General features: G+C 43.6%; 1 protein-coding gene across 1 annotated transcript in view; it reads left to right on the top strand.

Annotated features, from left to right (window-relative positions):
• Positions 1 to 19,621, top strand: part of ptprt (protein tyrosine phosphatase receptor type T) — a 323,151-nt gene that overhangs the window by 184,786 nt on the left and 118,744 nt on the right. Inside the window, exons 11-12 of the mRNA XM_061219124.1 lie at positions 2,164 to 2,266; positions 8,942 to 9,215. Coding sequence (XP_061075108.1) covers positions 2,164 to 2,266; positions 8,942 to 9,215 — 377 coding nt within the window. The remainder of the gene's footprint in view (positions 1 to 2,163; positions 2,267 to 8,941; positions 9,216 to 19,621) is intronic.

The raw sequence follows: 19,621 nt of genomic DNA, 5'->3' as shown, positions 1-19,621 counted from the left end.
AGCACCAGTTTTCTGTTTTATTTTATTATTAATGGAATTGTATGAGAGCATTATGCTAGCTTGCTCTAACCTTCTAGCCATAATTCTTTGCTTCATTTAAAAACTAACAATCAAATGGGCTGTAATTGGGATCTCATTAAAACACTCATTCAATTTTATTTATTTTTTTCCCTTTGTTGGCTTTCCAAATCTTCATTCCATTTTTCAGTGACCCCTATTTTTGGCTTATCCATTATCCATTTCTGTAGATCAAGCTCTTAAGAATAGCTGATATACTGCGTTGTTTTTCTGACTGTACTAAGACATGCATCGTTGCATAATTTAGATTTTCTGCACTTAGACATTTTTTAATCGATTAAAGTGTTACTCATTATTTATTGCATGTTTTATGTTTTTGCATGTGTGGTAATGCAGAGCTTGATATTGACGTGATTGAGTGAGCTTTTTTTCCATTCGGTTGACCGGTAAATGCATAGCGCTAAGCATTGACTGTAAATCTGTGACTCTGCTGTGCATCAGGGCAGCTGATTTGGCCAAACTGCCATATTTGGGCATTTAGCTGTGAGCAGTCGCTCTTATCCAAAGATTATAGAGTAGGATTATATTTAGCTTAGTAAACAGTCCAGAACACCTTACCCAGAGCAACTTACACAGCTTTCTACATTTTTGACACATTATCCATTAAGAACTAGATATATACTGAAGCAATCCTGGTTAAATACAACTGCAGTTTTGGGAATCAAACTTTTAGGTTACAAACCAGTTCCTTCACCGTTCCTAAGGTCTATACTAATATATAATTCACTTTGAAATAAAATTGTAAAATATAGAGTGTGTGTACATTTAATTTCTGAAAAATAATATTAGCCCTGTGAGACCCAGGCATTGATGTAACAGAAACCAAAATGTTGTACACTGTTCAACAGTTCGAAGAATAGTTCTAGAAAAAGTTTTAAATGCGGTATGTTGCAAAAATATAGTATTGGGCCTAAGAGACTGGGAAATGTTCAAAACTGATATAACTAATATTTGGCAAAAAAAGGTGTCTGTAGAGTGACATTTTTGGTCTCACTTGGTTAATCACGATCGAATAAGCCTAGTTTCAGCTTGGTTAGTTTACAGTGTGCTCCACAAATAATTATTTTCTTTTGTTTCTAGATGAAACAAAATAGAGAGAGATGCTTTTAGTTTATTGCCACACTAGCTTTTACTGTGCTGCGATTTATTTTGTGGCACACAATTAAAAACAGGAACATCAGAAGCACAAAGCCCACTGACATCATTGTACAAGATCATATATTAAAGCCTGAAGGCCTTGTTTAGTGCTCAGCGCGAAACATCTTCCTTTAAAGTGTTTGATGGGAGGCCCACTGCCAGCAGCATAAACACTACTCCCCTTTAAGTCTGGAATTAGACGGCAGCCATTAATCGATCTCGTCTGGTGTCGTTTATTTTACCAGCTCTGTCCGATCTCAGGGTTGTCCCTGATAACACAGGATGACATGTCAACGATGAACACGTTCTGACAGTTAAGGTTCGGTAATTGTTGAAGGGAAAATTATCAATACTTTGATGGCACTTACCGTTTAGTAAATCCTTATTATTGTCACTCATGCATCAGTGCTTTAACCTACGTAATGTATTTACCAATTGTCATATCGCAGATTAGAAAAATAAGGTCTCTACATAATTTGAACATTGGTAAATCGTAGTGTAACTTGTGGTGAAACAGTGGTCTGTACTACTGAATGACATCACATCCATAAAAGAGCTAAAACATGGCTCTACTAATGAATCATATCAAATTTAAGCAAACATTCTTTTACTCATAAAAGAGAAAGATTTTAGCACAGGAGCTTTTTTTTAGCTTTTCATTTTCAAAAGAATGCTCCAGTTTGAATGTTGGCGCAACCATTTCCGCAGCAAAGACTGCGCACAAGAGAAATAACTCTTTCCAGGAGAGCGAGGTATAATTAGGATAATAATTAAAAAACAAAATCCTTAAAACACACTTAGAGTTTCCAGGGGGACAAAAACAACAAGTGGAGCCAATAAATGTGGGAATGTGGTTCCAGGTGTAAGATACTGAGTTTGTGTAGCTTTTTTAGTTCACTGTGTTTCTCTCCTGCCTGTTGCTGATGTTTGCGTTCCTCCTGCTGACAGCGCCGTCCATGCCTGATTACGAGAGCGAAGCGCCCCTGAATGAAACGGACACCACCATCACTGTGCTGCTGAAGCCCGCACGCTCCAGAGGAGCTCCCGTCAGGTACTGCTGCCCAACACTGCTGTTTGTGTGCCTGACCCAGCCAATGACCCAACACTGCTATGACCCGGACAATGACCCAACACTGCTATGACCCAGACAATGACCCAACACTGCTATGACTCAGACAATGACCCAACACAGCTATGACTCAGACAATGACCCAACACTGCTATGACCCAGACAATGACCCAACTCTGCTATGACTCGGCCAGTGACCCAACACTGCTATGACTCAGACAATGACCCAACACTGCTATGACTCAGACAATGACCCAACTCTGCTATGACTCAGCCAAATGACCGAACATTGCTATGACCCAGCCAATGACCAAACACTGATATTTCCGTGTATGGACCGGTCAATAACCCAACACAGATATTTGTGTGCCTGTCCCAGCCAATTACCCAACACTGCTGTTTGTGTCTATGACCCAGTCAATGACCCAACACTGCTATTCATGTGCATAACCCAGTCAATGACCCAACACTGCTATTCATGTGCATAACCCAGTCAATGACCGAACACTGCTGTTTGGGTGTATTACCCTGTCAATGACTCAACACTGCTATTTGTGTGTATGACTCAACACTGCTATGACCTAGCAATGACCCAATACTGCCATTCACCAACACCACACATTCAATGACCCAACACTGCCAATCACTCACATGATCCAATCAACAACCCAACATGGCCATTACCTGTTGAATAACAGTCATTATTAATGATCTTTTCTGATAATATATTTAATAACAATAATAATATTAACAAAAATAATATTTTGTATGAGTGCATTGGTGAGTGGGCTAGGGTTTCAGCAGTGTGTCTGCTTCAGTCTTTTGCATCTTGCAGAACTGCTGCTGTATAACACTGCACTATATGGCGCAGGGTGCTTTTTGGACATTATGTTCTCACTTTACACGAAAAGGACCACCAATATCCCCGAGCACAAACGGCAAATGAAACCGCTGTGTTTTACGACCCAAATCCACTCCCATATAGTTCCATTTCCCAGCATTTCTTTATTTCTTATTATTAAAGCTGAAGAATAAAGACGCAGTGGATAGTTCCTGCTTGCATACGAACCCCCCTGACTGCCATACGCCGGGTGTCGTTCGGTCAGACATTTCCTGGCGTAGTCGTTTGGAGTCTTCCTCACCCTAGCCTGGGCTAAATCCAGTCCCCCACCATGCACAGGGGCCGGTCACAACCGGACAGTGGAGTATAAAAAACCAAATCCCCTAATTAGCCGGGGTAGTGAGGTGGCTTTGAGCTCCAAACATCCCCCCCCCTGAAGTCCACTGCATCTGCAGAAAGAAGAAGAGACTTATTGTGGGTATTAAAGGCAGTCATTCAGTTAAGTGTAATTTGTATGCAATGGCATTAAGCAGATCAAGTTCCATTTAGATTGTAGTTGGCAGAGCAACACTGTTTGTCTTTTCAGTTGCTTCCCCCCCCCCCCCCCCCCCCTTGTAGTCGGTGTCGGTTTTGAAAGCAAAGCCTTGAAACAGAGGAAGGGGGGGCCAACACGACATGCAAACGTTTGCCAATTTGACACCACCGACCACTGAGTTGGAACAGCAGCTTAGACGCTGAAGGAACAACAACCCAAAATAGCTTGTTGTCATTCGGTTAGGTTGTGTATAATAAATCAGGCCATTTTATGTGCAGCCGAAAACCCCAGAGATTAAAGACTTAAGCCCAGGAATGAAGGCTGTTTTCGATACGAGTGTGATTTCGCAAACATTTGCGTTGTGACTCATTGTGTCTGCGACGCATATCGCATGAATCTTCTTCTGACTGAAAGTCAGTGGCCTGTTCAGTAAGCATTTGTCCTTAACTTTGGCTTACAAGTAAACACAAGTGTTTCCTTCACAAAACACTTTTAAATGATTATTTTAGCGATTACCAAACTTGCCAAACTGTGTTCAAAAATAAAACTGTGAAGGACATTTTTTAAAATGAATTCTTTTATTTGTTAGTCACAATGAAGGTCAATTGAGTCCCAAACAATGTTTCTGTTATAATAATACTAATAATAACCACAACAACAACAACAACAACAATACTATTATTTATTACTTATTTGGTTATTTGGTTTCAACCTAAATAAACAGCTCTTAATTAATTCATATACGATAAAAATGTCTCAATGAACAGGATTTATAACTGAGAAAGTGCAGTAAAGATAGCCTTAATATGACCATCAGTACCCAGTCTGTGGTCCAGCAGTCAGAGTACAAACAGTTTTATTAAGCTTTCCAGTCCTGCTTTCTTGATACCGGAGTGCTATTCAAAAAGCATCATAATTGCCCAAATGCTCCTGCTGATTTTGGCAGCTCAATTATACCCATATTCGCATATGTTTCTGCATGAGCATGTACTTTCAAAAGCATTTGTGTGCAACCGCCATTAGAGAGAAGAAGAGAAGAAAAAAAAAAACAACAGCATATAAAGCAGGGGTTCTTTGGTTATTAGCAATTACCTGTTATAAAAAGATGCTAAATGCCAGATGGGGCTAATTCACTACAGGACTACAAAGAAACATACATTTCCCTAATTACATATATAATTGTGAAGCATGTTCTTTGTGAGATGGACATAATTGCGGGCCACCCCTATACCTCAGAAAGCTCTGAAGATGTCCTGGTTAATTTATGGACATCCGCGTGGAAATAAACAGACCCTCTTTCTATTACCTAATTTTCCCACTGACAACAGGCGCAGGGCTTCGCTTCCTCCGGGCCCAACCGTTTCTCCTCTTTCTAATTATGGCTATATTTCCCTCTGCTGGTATCAGAAAGGAACATCCTCTTCTTCCGTCTGACTTGAGGAAGGCTCGTCTTTAATGGACGCGCGGAGGCCCAACGAGATGACAAATCCCACGGTGCAAATGTACGTTCAACCATGGTCGGAACCGTACGTCAAATTTCAAAATCGCGTGTAAAATTCTTCTGTTAAATATACAGAGCAAATTGAATCTGTGCCCCCAGTAGTTTGTGTGAATTCTCTGTGCATTCAAGTGTGAATTCTGTCTCTCTTGGGTTTCCTTTTTTTCCCAAAATAATTGTATTTCAAAATGCATGTAAAATACTTGCGTTTTTTTTTTTTTTCACTTAAATATATGGTGCAATTAAATGCACTTGCTCTAATATTTTACGGGGATAACAGGATAGTGTTTCTCAGAGAGTCTGCCAGCTGACCTGACAGTATGCATGGGAAATAAAGTCCTAATCACATTAGACACATTCGAATTGAATCGAGAAAAAAAACTTCCACCAGGTCCTGACCAAAATGTGAAATTCTAAGTTTGCTGAAATATTTTACAGAAGCACCATGACATAAGACTGTAGTATAAGACATAAGTATATTTATACGATTAATTAAATATTCTATATTCTAGATATAACATTGAACCGCTTTGAAGCTCTGAACTTCTGAATGATAATCACATCTCTTAATTTCCCATATTAATTTACAGCTCCTGTTGTATTAATGTGCATTATACAGTCAGGCACAGTGTAGCATGGTCAGACATAGTGTAGCATGGTCAGGCACAGTGTACCATGGTCAGACATAGTGTAGCATGGTCAGACATAGTGTAGCATGGTCAGACATAGTGTACCATGGTCAGACATAGTGTAGCATGGTCAGGCACAGTGTACCATGGTCAGGCACAGTGTAACATGGTCAGGCACAGTGTACCATGTTCAGGCACAGTGTAACATGGTCAGGCACAGTGTAACATGGTCAGGCACAGTGTACCATGTTCAGGCACAGTGTACCATGGTCAGACATAGTGTAGCATGGTCAGGCACAGTGTACCATGTTCAGGCACAGTGTAGCATGGTCAGGCACAGTGTACCATGTTCAGGCACAGTGTACCATGGTCAGACATAGTGTAGCATGGTCAGGCACAGTGTACCATGGTCAGACATAGTGTAGCATGGTCAGGCACAGTGTACCATGTTCAGGCACAGTGTAGCATGGTCAGGCACAGTGTACCATGTTCAGGCACAGTGTAGCATTGTCAGGCACAGTGTACCATGGTCAGACATAGTGTAACACGGTCTGGCACAGTGTACCATGGTCAGACACTTGGCTCGGTCAGAATCATTATGTAGCATAAGAAATTGTATGAACCAATAAAACTAGAAACTTTTTCATTCACAACCCCCTGCTTCACAGTTCAAATCCCACCATGACCATTTCCTGTAGGGGCTGGTTTCTGACTATTGCTGGGTCCTGAGAAACAACTGAACTGTAAATATTTCTCTCACCAGGCAGCACTGCTTGTGACAGCACACGGTGTATTTATTCCGGGGGCTTGTTATGAACCTGCCTGGCTCGTGGTTGACAGAGTGGTTCTGATGTCAGAGTGGCCGTAGCCGTAACAAGCACACTGCTTGTGTCCAGACAAACATAGTATATCAGATAGAACCGTAGGCTAACCTGTGGAAAGTAACCTGTAGCCAGCTGCTAGCATCGCTACACTGTCCCCTATTGACAGGCATGTTTTTTCTGTGCTGTTATGAAGGGCTGAAAACCGATGCTTTCTGTTCTGTTACTGTTCAACGCTCCATAACTGTGCCAGTTAGAGGCAGTTTTTCCAACTCAATTTAGGGCTGATGTGGCTGCTACTCTTCTTAATTCTCCAGTTTAGAAACAGGGGTTACTCATTTTGAGGAAAAATGTGTAGGTTTGTACATTTATTTATTGCAGTAGTAATCAAACCAAAATATAGGGGTTGATTTGTTTCCAGAAATGACTTCTGATTCAGCAGTCTAATGCAATTCCGCCCGCAGGTTTTGCCAACATCTCATTGACATTGTGAAAAATTACTTTTTCAGTGAACTGTGGCATTTGAAAACAAGAGAGGCCAAGGCACTTGTGGCTGGGGATCCAATTCTGTGGGATAATCTGCCAGATTTTATCTGTGTCTCTGAGCCTGTTTTCTTTTAAATCCGATTTAGAAACCCATTTTCAAAAATGCGCTTTCAGTCTTACGCATCTATTTTACCTGCATTAATTCTTTATTCTGTCTGGATTCCGGTTTATCTCTTAATTTTTATCTATTCTTTTGTTGTGTAAAGCACATAAATGCATTATGTAAGAAAAGCACTCCGCAAATGTACTTACTATTTTCATATATTTTTGTGGCACACAAAGAAACTGCTGTGCACAATGTCTTTCAGTGAAAAGGAAAACTGCAATGACCCGCCAAATTCAATGACCCGCAAAATGTTTTCACAATGTCACTGGAATGTTTTGTCAATGTTATACCATGGTAACGCCATTGTGAGAATGTTTCGTGTTAGCCGTGTAACTGCTTGATGAACACTACCGGTCAGGTCAACAAAACATCCACACAATGTCGTTACCATGTTATAACATTGGGGGTAGCACTGTTGCCTCACAACAAGAAGGTCCTGGGTTCGAGCCCCGCCCAGGCCTTTCTGTGTGGACTTTGCATATTCTCCCCGTGTCTGTGTGCGTTTCCTCTCACAGTCCAAAGACATGCAGATTAGGGACTACAGATGAAAATGAGCTCATTAGCTAACTCTGGAATATTTATATTTATGTGGAAACTGAAAATGTTGAGTAATATGCACTGTCCCTAGTAAAAAAATAAAACATAAACAACCTCTACTTACCCATATTAATAGGAATCTATACAATTATAAAAGTTCTCTTCGAAATCACTTTGCCAGATGCCCTGTAGTCGCATTCATGAAGAATTCATCAGATTCCAATCACTGGAAGATTTTCCTTCGTTAAAGCTGGTGTATTTCCCTGCCACTTTCCGAGTTGCCAATGTTTCGAATTCGAGTTCCGAATTACCTCCATTCCTGTTTCAATCGTGGCAGTTCTGCTGTAAAATGGAGAGTGCCGGAAAGATTACTTCGGTAACTTGAGTTCCATAACCTCCTCGTGACTTCCCTATTCCCAAGCTTTTTTCCAAAAAGAACACATGAATTCCTTACTATGCGCCTCTGTTGGAGTCCTAGAGACAATGGCTTTGTTGCCTCTTTTATTCAAAAAAGATTGGCTGCAACAGTGAGTAGGTCTTTTGTTGAGGGTCTAGGGGAGCGTGGTGGTGTGTGTGCTTTTAAGTACTCATTAACAGCCGTGCTGAAAATAGAGGCTGTTGTTGGCAAGTACTCTGTTGTTAGTTCGTACATCTGTGGTGACATAAACAATGGAGTTGTGTGCATATACACGCGTTAGCCTACACAGCAGGGATCAGCAGCTCACAGAGAACTGCGGGTTTTCCACCCTCCCTTTACCTGGGAGTCAGGTGTGAAGCCTGCTGAGAGTCTGGCCAATCAGTCGCATTAATTACTCAGGAGAAAAGAAAACCAGGGCTGGATTTTCATTTGTGTTGATGACCCCTGTTTTTACAGTATTGTATATTAGGCTGCCATCAGACCAAACCCTTTCCTTGTTGGGCCTTGGCACTCAACCTTATACCTTTTCAACCAATCAAAATGACTGCTATACTATTGTCTCAAGCCCCTATTAAAACCCTACTAAATGCTTGGGTGGAGCCACTTCATATTGGGCTTGCGACTGAAAGGGGTTAATGTTCCGCTCGATTGTTTGGTAAGCGTTTTTTTCTTCTTGAACGTCTGGGAGCGAACATTTTAAGAGCGAGCGTGTTCTCCTCCCCGCAGCTCCTACCAGCTGGTGGTGAAGGAGGAGCGGAAGCAGAAGTCTCGGAGGGCGGTGGACGCGGGCGAGTGCTTCTCCGTGCCCGTCGGCTTCAGGAACGCCACCGTCCTCGACTCCCCGCACTACTTCGCGGCCGAGCTGCTTCCCGCCAGCCTGGCCGTGGTGCAGCCCTTCACCGTGGGCGACAACAAGACCTACAACGGCTTCTGGAATGCCCCCCTCTCGCCCGTCAAGAGCTACAGCATTTACTTTCAGGCCCTGAGCAAAGCCAATGGGGTAAGTGCGCGAGATCCCGTTGACTGCAACCATTCGGGCTGCGCTAATGAACCCGTTAGCACTGATTTAGCTTTGTGCTAGTGTACTCATTAGAGCTGTGCTAATGAACCCATTAGCGCTGATTTAGCTTTGTGCTAGTGCACCCATTCGAGTTGTGCTAATAAACCCTGTGTTAACAGACTCGCTAACACTGATTTAGCTTTGTGCTAGTACACTTATTAGCACCCATTAGGGCTAGTGTGCTCATTGGCACTGATTAAAGGTTTTGCCCATGTACCTATTGGCTGCCATTGGCACTGTGTTAATAAACCCATTAGAAACGGTATAATGTTGTGCCAATGCACCCACTAGCATTGGTTTAGCTCTGGGCTAATATACTCATTAGCACCCATTAGCTCTGTCCTCATGCACCCAGCACTGTTTTGCGCTGTGATAATTTACTCATTAGCACCCATTAGTTATGTGCTAGTGCACTCTTTAGCACTGATTTAGCTAATATACTTATGAGCACTGATTTAGCTTTGTGCCCGTGTTCCTTCACCTTCATGTTATCTTGTCTTTTGTAGAGGAACTCCACATGAAAAAACATAATTTGCTATATGTTGTATAACCTCAGTATAATTGGCATGAGGAAATATTTCATACTTCATCCTAACCACCGAAGCATCTGCAAACGAAAACTGATTGTTGATTGTTGATTCTATTGGGATACTATCATGCATGTGAATGGGGGTATTTTGAACTGGGTCGACAGTGCTGTTGTAGTGAATATACAGCATGGTATATGTACATTAAGGTTTCCTTCAAAACTCAAACGCAAAGTGTCTTATTTTATATTCATGTCTATTTATATCTGACATCCATATGACCCTGTTGGGTTACACCTCCTGACCAACAGGGTTGCCATTTTGTGCTTTATAACAAGAAGCAATCACCAAATGTACAGGCAGGTTGGTCAGTGTTTGCCTTGAACACCAGCGTTGTGGAGAATACACTAATGTGTTTGGCGACCACTGCATTCCCCCCAATTCTTAGCTTACTTATCATGGAGCATATTTCTGATAACTGTTAAGTAAATAAGTAAATAAACCATCTAAGCGCCTGCAGTGGCCTGTAAGAGTCAAAATATGAAAGCCTAAGAACTCTCCAATACTAAAATAATGTTTCTTCATGAGTGCCACATCCCCCACTAATCTTTTTTAATGAAATGCCATTACCTTTGTTAAGAAGTAAAATTATTTTGTGTAAATCAGTCTATTTGTCACAGCTATTCAATGTGAATGTTTATGCAAATGTTTTTTTGATTGATTTAACTTGAAACAAATTATTCTTTTTTGTATTCATTGTTCCTAAATTAAGAGCTGCCACAGAGTCAAATTAACAAACAGTTTTTTTAAATCAAATTTTATTTTTTTCCCATACTGTTTTATTATACAAATGAACTACTAGTACACTGCTAGCTTTACCCAAATTCAAACTGCTAGCACTGCTTGTAAGCACACTGCAAGCATTACACAAGCAAAGTGCTAGCATGACTTGTAAGCACACAGCTAGTGTTACTCAAGTGAGCTGTTACTTATAAGCAGCATTACAATAGCAAAATGCAAACTCGCATAATGCTGCTAGCTAGCATTACACAAGCAAAGTGCTAGCATAACTTGTAAGCACACTGCTAGCATTACACAAGCAAAGTGCTAGCATTACTTGTAAGCACACTGCTAGCATTACACAAGCAAAGTTCTAGTGTAACTTGTATACACACAGCTAGCATTACACAAGCAAAGTGCTAGCATAACCTGTATGCACATAGCTAGCTTCACACAAGCAAAGCGCAAGTATGACCTGTATGCACACTGCTAGCATTACACAAGCAAAGTGCTAGCATAACTTGTATGCACACAGCTAGCATGACACAAGCAAGCTGCTAGCATTGCTTCAGCACACTGAATTCATGCAGTGCAGCACGTGCCTGGCACGGCCATGCTCCACAGGCCCACGCTGCGTAACCCTATGCGCTCACTGCGGCCCCAGGAGCTCCGATGCCTCTCCCAGCCAATGGGGCGCGTGGAAGCAGGCTTGTTTGAGCGTGCAGCCAAGGAGAGGAGAGAGCAGACGCTGCCCGCGGCGGGCTGAGCGCGAGCTAACAGGGACGGCGGGATCCCTGCACGCGGGAGCTCGCTCCGTGATTCCGCAGCCGAATACTGGCAGGCGGCCACCGCGCCCGGAGCCTCCATCCCCGCCTTCCCTCCCCCACTCCACCCCACGGGGTGATACACGCGTGCCGTCTGCCCCCGCGAGCCCAGTTAAGGCGATAGGGCGAGTGCCAGGCCCTGCACATCTTTAATGGGGAAGTGGTTCTGGAGTAACGTCCGGTTGGTGCCGGTGTAAGTGCCTCACTCAGAGGGACACGGAGGGTGGCCTCGGGGAAACCGCCTCCCGGAAAGCTTGGCGGCTCTCCGCTCGGCGGCTGAGAAACACGTGGTCAGCCGCTCGGCGTGAAATGCACTCGAGTTCCACCGCTGGGAAGGGGGGGCGGGGCGGGATGATGATGGGGATGTGTAGGGAGGGACGGCTTCAGTGTGCCTCGGTCCTTTTAGGGTTCCCTACGGGACACATGCAAGTACAAGGCCCCGTAATGCTAGCAGCTATCTTGTGTAGCTTAATACTACCAGTGTGCTTACAAGTAATGCTAATAGTTTGCTTGTGTAATGCTAGCAGTGTGCTTACTAATGCTAGCTCTGTGGTGACTCCATCCCTAATGTTTTGGTGCTGTGTTTTGGCTCCCAGCCGACCGGTGGTGATCAGGGGAGCCGAAATTAAACCTGCTCGTTTATCGTTGTCTTTTTCGCCGCTCTCCGAGTTATTTATTAGATAGTCTCAGCCAGGGCTGCAATGTGAATATAATCACCTTCAAGGGTGTTCAATATCATCTAACTGATAGCAGCACTGCTGTGAGATAGGCAGGGAGCCAGAGAAGAGAGAAACGCTGATGTTTCTGTGTGTTTATTTTCATTTAACCTGGTAATGTGCAATGTGGTAAATAAACTGATAAAGTGCATTTTTTCACTGTTGGACAGACAGTCTGTGTGTATGTGTGTGTGTGTATGTCTCTGTGTGTGTGTGTGTGTATGTGTGGTGTGTCTGTGTGTGTGTGTGTGTGTGTGTGTGTGTAGTGGTGTTTGTGTGGTGGTGTGTATGCGTGGTGTGTGTAGTGTGTGTGTGTGTATGGTGTGGTTTGTAGTGGTGTGTGTCTGTGTGTGTGTGTGTGTGTGTCAGGTGTTGTGTATGTGTGGTGTGTGGTGGTGTGTATGTGTAGTGTGCGTGTGTGTGTGTGTCGGGTGTTGTGTATGTGTGGTGTGTGGTGGTGTGTATGTGTAGTGTGTGTGTGTGTGTGTGTGTGTGTGTGTGTCGGGTGTTGTGTATGTGCGGTGTGTGGTGGTGTGTATGTGTAGTGTGTGTATGTGTAGTGTGTGTGTGTGTGTGTGTGCTCATGTATTCTCCTCAGGTGTTTAGAAGCTGAATAGTTCTGTGTTTCTTGAAAACATTTCTTAAAAGTGATGGATGAGAAGATTTGAGAAGAGTGCAGGGACTGTTAAGTAGACATGGATGCAGAGGCAGCACACGCTGTGGGGCCCGACTGAGGGCCCACTGAGACAGCGTGGGCAATGCGCTCACGTGTATGCATTTCATGTTAAATATGTATGCATTTCATACAAGTTTCTACCTTGACACCAGCTGCAAAGCAACCTCTGACTCCGCCATCTTGATTGTAGTTTATAGATGCATACATTTGGGATTTGTTGCCATATTTGGCGTACATGTGATATGTCCCACCCTTGACTATTGCGCCTGAGTCTTACAATGAGAGAGAGAGCGGGGAGAAAGAGAAATTTGGCCTTGAGCAATTTAAACAATGTCTGTAGCTACAAAATATAAGATTTTAAAAAATGAAGTATTACCGAGGGAATACATTTAAAGAAAGATGGTTTGATTACTCTAAAACCATATGGAAAAATAATATTATCAAACCAAAAACATAAAGTTCCTTCTGCTTAAAATGTATGCTTAGGAGTGAAACACTCACAGTACCAACGATCAGATACAAAAGACAAGAACGCATCAATATCCAGTTTAATGTGATTGAAAAATCAGTAAACAAAAAAACACTTCTGGGGAACCTGAAATCAACGAAATTGGAAACATTTTGAAATACATTTATAAAAAATCTTTACAAAACCCTTTCGCCTGAAAAACAGGCAAGACATATAAGATTTATGGTTGTGTTCTTTCATTTTCTTGTATTAAAAGCAACCATAACCCCCATGGATAGCCCTATTACTACTGTGGGGTTACAAGACAAACTCAAAGCCCCCAAAACAGGCAAAGCCAGGGGACCTGATGCTATATGATATCTTGTGTTAAAAACTGGATATTTCCATCATATCTGTCAATCAAGGCCAAGTGATGTCAATGTAATGTATCAAAGCGGGCAATTTGAGTGCAGCCCTGTTTAAAAACGCAGCTCAAGCTATGTTTTGAAACAGCTGGTAGCCAGTATTCCACGCTGGTCATAGCTGGATTTTACACCAGCGACTGACTTCCTATCTAGTACTGTGTGAACAGTAATCTGGGGAAGGTTTTCTGCAGTATTCCGAATGCCAGAATACTGGTCTTCCTTATCAAACACAGCAGCTTGTTTGGGAAGAGTCAGATTGGACTTCCTCCCAATCACCAAGCATCAAACAATATTTACGCTCTACACACAAACAGACATACATGTCACCGAACAAATGAAGGAAAACATATATGCTTGTAGATAAGAAAAAGGCATTTGCTTCAATTTGGCACACATGATTGTTTCTCACTAGTGACGTATTGTAGAAACCTATTTCTGTCAAAATGAAATAAATAACCGTGCCTTCATGATATAAATAATCATGTTTGAATGCAAAAATATGTAAATGAGTCAATAAAACGTGAAATCATTCAGCAATTAAATAATATTCAACTCATTATTATGAAGTATTAATTCATCATTGTCCTTTTCACAACAACATCTACCTTTAATTTCAGTTTTATTTCATAATGACAGGCTTTATTTAAAAATGGCTTTTCTTCCATTATTTCATAATGGTACCTTTCAAAACAGCACATTTTGAAGTTTTCCCTGTTTCCTTTTCTCATTCCTCATTTTGTGGTGACACGTTTATTTCATAACGGCACTTCCATTTTATAGATGTCACAAAATCAATGTATTCAGAAAACACATGTAGCGGAGAAGAAAGAAATCAAAGGAATAATTGTTCACCCAAGGGCAATGGGAGAGACAGGGTGGGAGTCCCAACACTTTTCACCATTTATATAAATGAATAGGCTACCACGCTGGAGTGGTCTACAGTTCCCAGAATGACTCTGACTGAACTTGGGGGGGGGGCGGTTCTGGGATGGGTTTAACCCCGGACAGGGTTGGGTGGCTCATTCAGTTAAAGACCAGCTGAAATTCACGAAGTGAATTCAATGAACTTTTTCCTCAATTTAGTCAATTCTTCATAACCTTATGAACACGTCTTAATATATTCCAAAAATGAATACTTGGGCATGTATGTCGTTGAAATGTCTGTTCATTTTTCGTTCCCCTCCAATCAGTATCCTTCTCACACAGTGGCGCGCGTCCTCATTCGACGTCAGACAGATCGACTCCCCGCCCTGAAAGAGTATAGTAGATGGAAAACCCCCCTGAAAGAGTATATGTCATATCATGGAAGCTAGCTCTAACTCTAACTCTAACTCCCATTTCAACTTGACTTTAAGGCACTGTGCCTTGGCACGTGGATGAGCCCCATGGTGTCAGACCACACCTGGGCAGTGCCAGTGTCGACTGTGGCCAGTTGCTCCATAGGGCGACACGCAATTGTTGCAATTGCTGGGTCCCCCGGAGAATGGGACAGTTCAATAGGTTGGGGGTCTCCATTTTATTGCTCACTAGTGACCCCTCTGGTAGGTTGTGTTCCTGCGGACAACGTGTCAAAGCTGAATATGAAACATTAACAAGGGAGGCAACATTTACATGAAAATGTTTGGATGTATAGTGATGGGTTGGCAAATCGCTATCTCTGTAAGGTTAGTGACCAACATTGTTTGGGTAAGGTCATTCATTCTCATAGACTCTCCTTATAAGCAAAACTGTAATAACCAAATTATTTGGTTGTTGTATTACTGTAGTAGAGCATGCATTTCAAGCATAATTATGGCCTAATTGAGACTCAATTATAATAATTAGCTGTGGGGTATAGAACTATGTATTGTAATTTAATTTAGAAAACTGGTTAGCAGCTGCAGTTACAGACAAGTGTGATCTAATTGACTTTGACTGTGAAATGATTGTTGGTGGCAGACAGGGTGGTTTGAGTATCTCAGAAATGGCTGCACAGAAATGCACACAGAAATGCCTTTTTAATGAGAGACGTCAGAGGAGAATGGCCAGAATTGTCAGGTGACAGTAACACAAATAACCACACATTACAACAGTGGTATGCAGAAGAGCATCTCTGAACACACAACACATAGGCTACAGCAGTAGAAGTCTGAAAAATAAGTCTAGTAAATACCTAATAAAGTGCTCACTGAGTGTATATTTACACCCTGCTCGTCTGCACCTCTCAAATTTCTGGATTTGCGCCATTCTGTGTATATTTGAAAAGAAAAATCCTACATGCTCATGTTACCTAATGCACTTCCTCAACAGTCCAGACTGTCAGACGTTCTGTTTATCAGATTAGCCTGCTAAATGCCTGTCTCATTTCAGACGTTGCGTTACTCGAGTATCATCTTATCTTGGGTCCTTTCTGGCTGTACAATATCGCAATAACAATTTCACAGAAAAATGGCGTGGTGTGGGAACGTTGGGCCGAAGCGTATTTGTGCGCGTTTGTGAGGGAGAAACTCTTTCAATGCCAGTGTTTTGCTTGGTGTGTAATTTTGGAAGGCGCGTATCCTGACGGCTACGATGTTGTTGTTTTTTGCTTTAGTAATAATAGCACACGTGGCGAGGCGATGTAAGCAGCAGTAAGCCGACTCCTTGGGGGAGCGGCCGCTGGATCTGCCTAAAACACGGCTGGCGCTCTGTCACTGCCTCATTAGACACGGGGTCGGAGGTCAAGCCTCAGCTGTCGCTTTCCATAAGTGATGCGCCTCCATTACCTCACAGTCCGCTGAGCCCCAGGCCCTCAGACACCAAGAACAGCACGCTCTGCGACATGTCTCCCTCTCTCTCTCCTCCCTGTTTCTCCATGTCTCCCTCTCTCTCTCCCTCTTTCTCTCCCTCATTCTCCCTCTCTCTCTCCCTCTCTCTCTCTTTCTCTCCCTCTCTCTCTCCTCCCTGTTTCTCCATGTCTCCCTCTCTCTCTTTCTCTCCCTCATTCTCCCTCTCTCTCTCCCTCTCTCTCTCTTTCTCTCCCTCCCTCTCTCTCCCTCTTTCTCCATGTCTCCCTCTCTCTCTCTCTCTCTCTCCCTCCCTCTCCATGTCTCCCTCTCTCTCTCCCTCCCTCTCTCTCTTTCTCTCCCTCCCTCTCTCTCTCCCTCTCTCTCCCTCATTCGTCCTCTCTCTCCCTCTCTTTTTCACTCTCTCCTTTCTCCATGTCTCCCTCTTTCTCTCTCCCTCTCTCTCTCCCTCTTTCTCCATGTCTCCCTCTTTCTCTCCCTCCCTCTCTCTCTCCCTCTTTCTCTCCCTCCCTCTCTCTCCCTCTTTCTCCATGTCTCCCTCTCTCTCTCCCACTCTCTCTCTTTCTTTCCCTCCCTCTCTCATTCTCCCTCTCTCCCTCTCTTTTTCCCCTCTCTCTTTTCTCTCTGTCCCTCTCTCTCTCCCTTTCTCTCTGTGCCTCTCTGTGCCTCTCTCTCTCGCCTTCTCTCTCCCTCTCTCTCTCCCTCTGTTCCTCTGTCCCTCTCTTTCTCCCTCTTTTTCTCTCTCCCTCTCTTTCTCCCTCTTTTTCTCTCTCCCTCTCTCTCCCCCTCTTTCTCATTCTCTGTCCCTTTTTCTCTCCCTCTCACAAACTGAAATTAGCTTTATTGGCATGACGTACAGATACATACTGCCAAAGCATGGGGGAAAAAAACGATTAAGAAAAGAACATAAAGAATGATCAGGGAATTTGTCGAGGGGACTGGGGTAGATATATAGGCTCTCTATCTCTCTTCCTTTCTGCTCTCTGACTCAAATTTCATTTTGACAAGAGGAACCTTATCCTGTAGCCAAATAGCAGGTATATATTTACAGATCAAAAATAATAACTGAGTAACGTTACTGAATGACTTGTGTCCTATAAAGGGAAGGTTCTCACTTTACAACAAAGTCAGTAACAAAAGTTCTGAATGAGGTAGTGTGTCAATCTACTGACTGATCTGGACTGATCACATCTGAGCATTCACACAAGCCAGTGGTGCTGTACATATTTTCAACCAATCACATCCCAGAATTCACACAGGTCAGTGGTGCTGTAACATATCTCAACCAATCAGATCCGAGCATTTGCACAGGTCAGTGGTGCTGTACATATTGTAACCAATCACATCCGAGCATTCGCACAGGTCAGTGGTGCTGTACATATTTTCAACCAATCACATCCGAGCATTCGCACAAAAACTATCCAGTTTTTCTATTCAGTCCATTCTCCAGCACCTCTCATTAGCTTTACCAAGAACATTTCTACAGATTCTACAGATAAAATCAACAGCATCATCCCCTCCGGAATGTTCTGACCTAATCTGCCCCATATCACCAAGCATAGCACGCGGAGTGAATTCTGAGCTCTTTTCTTTAAAATAACCAAGCTGAGGTGTACTGTATACACGCGCTTGGTGAGATTTTGGCTGCAGAGAGTGCGGAATCGATATTCAGGTTAATTAAAATGAATTATGTAGCGTCTCCCAGGCCGAGGATGCACACTTTCAGAGACGAGAGCGATTGATTTGCGCGCTTCCTCCCTGAGACCGCTCTCCGTGCCGAATATCGATCGGCCGTGCGGGCCCGGGGAGCAAACGCGGAGGATGGCAGATTAACAAAAAATATAATGCGGCAAAGGGGCTGGATTGAGATGCGCAAGTTTTCTCCGTGAAATAACAATCTATTCCGGCCTGGACCCAAATCGGCTCACGCGTCCGAGAGAACCCCGCGTTCGAAAGACGTGGTCGTTGCGCTTCGGTCCAGACGATTCAGAACAAGCTAGCCAGCTTTAGTGCTGGGTTTTCTCTTGAATTAAACGTGAAACTTGCAGCTAGCAATTCAGGCTATTGCATTAACGTCTTCCGTGACAACGGAACTAACGAATGGGGAACCTGAAATTTGAAAGGAGGGACAAAGTTTACCTCGGAATTGAATTCTGATTGGTTCCCGCGATGCGGGATATACCTGCTACTTGGCTACAGGATAAGGTTCCCGCACCGCAAGCTATCCCAACATGCTTTGCAAGGGCGGCCCACCGCCTCCCGTTGAAAAGGAATGGATCCGGTGCCATCGGCCGCTGAAGCCGCGAACGGCGCATCTCTACTGGGAGGCGGGCCGGCCCTCGGACCGCATCGGAACCTTCCGCTGGCACAGGGGTAACCCCGGGCGGCGCGTCGAAATTGGAAAAAGACGGGGTGACAAGCGCCAGACCTCCTCGGGAACAGCAGATGTTTTTGGGAGAGGATGACATCCCCCCGAGCTCTCCTAGCCTCCCTGCTGCTAATTGCGGCCTGTCAAAAAGCCATTACCCCGCGGGCCGGCCAGGAAGACACGCCGACCGCTTTACAGGGGAAGCAGACGCGCGTCAGCGTCTTTTAATCTCACTCTGACGGCCGCGTGCGCGCACGGCGGGAGAGGTCTCCTCTGGCTGGAGGATGAGTGACACGCTCTTTTATGTACGTCACTTTGATGTGTGATGTGAAGGTATGTGATGGGTGATATTAGCTCAGGAGGTAAGAGCGGTCGTCTGGCAGTCAGAGGGTTGCCGGTTTCATCCCCTGCCCTGGATGCGTGGAAGTGTGTTAGGTGTCTTGCTCAGGGACACTTCGACACAGCCCGGGTGGGGGATCGAACCGGCAACCCTCCGACTGCCAGACGACTGCTCTTACTGCCTGAGCCATGTCACCCCAGGGTGACAAATAACCCATTTGAAAGTTTTATGAATGTATCGTGCATCCTGGATTCTTAGATCTGTGATCCACAGATCAGGTCTGTCCCCTTTGGTGACATAATGCACGTGTATTATCTTGTATGGCTGTAATAAATGTATTATGAAGAGCTCAATATGCATTCATGAACCAGCTCCGTAGTCCATGACATAACATCATTGCGACACGCTATATGCATTTTCACACATTCAGCATCATTTTATTATAATGCTTTCATGGAAATCATGAATTGCTATGCT

The sequence above is a fragment of the Conger conger genome, chromosome 14 (genome assembly GCF_963514075.1).
Source record: "Conger conger chromosome 14, fConCon1.1, whole genome shotgun sequence".
NCBI classification, from domain to species: Eukaryota; Metazoa; Chordata; class Actinopteri; order Anguilliformes; family Congridae; genus Conger; species Conger conger.
The sequence above is the reverse complement of the archived record's forward strand: the minus strand, read 5'-3'. Positions and strand labels throughout refer to the sequence as shown.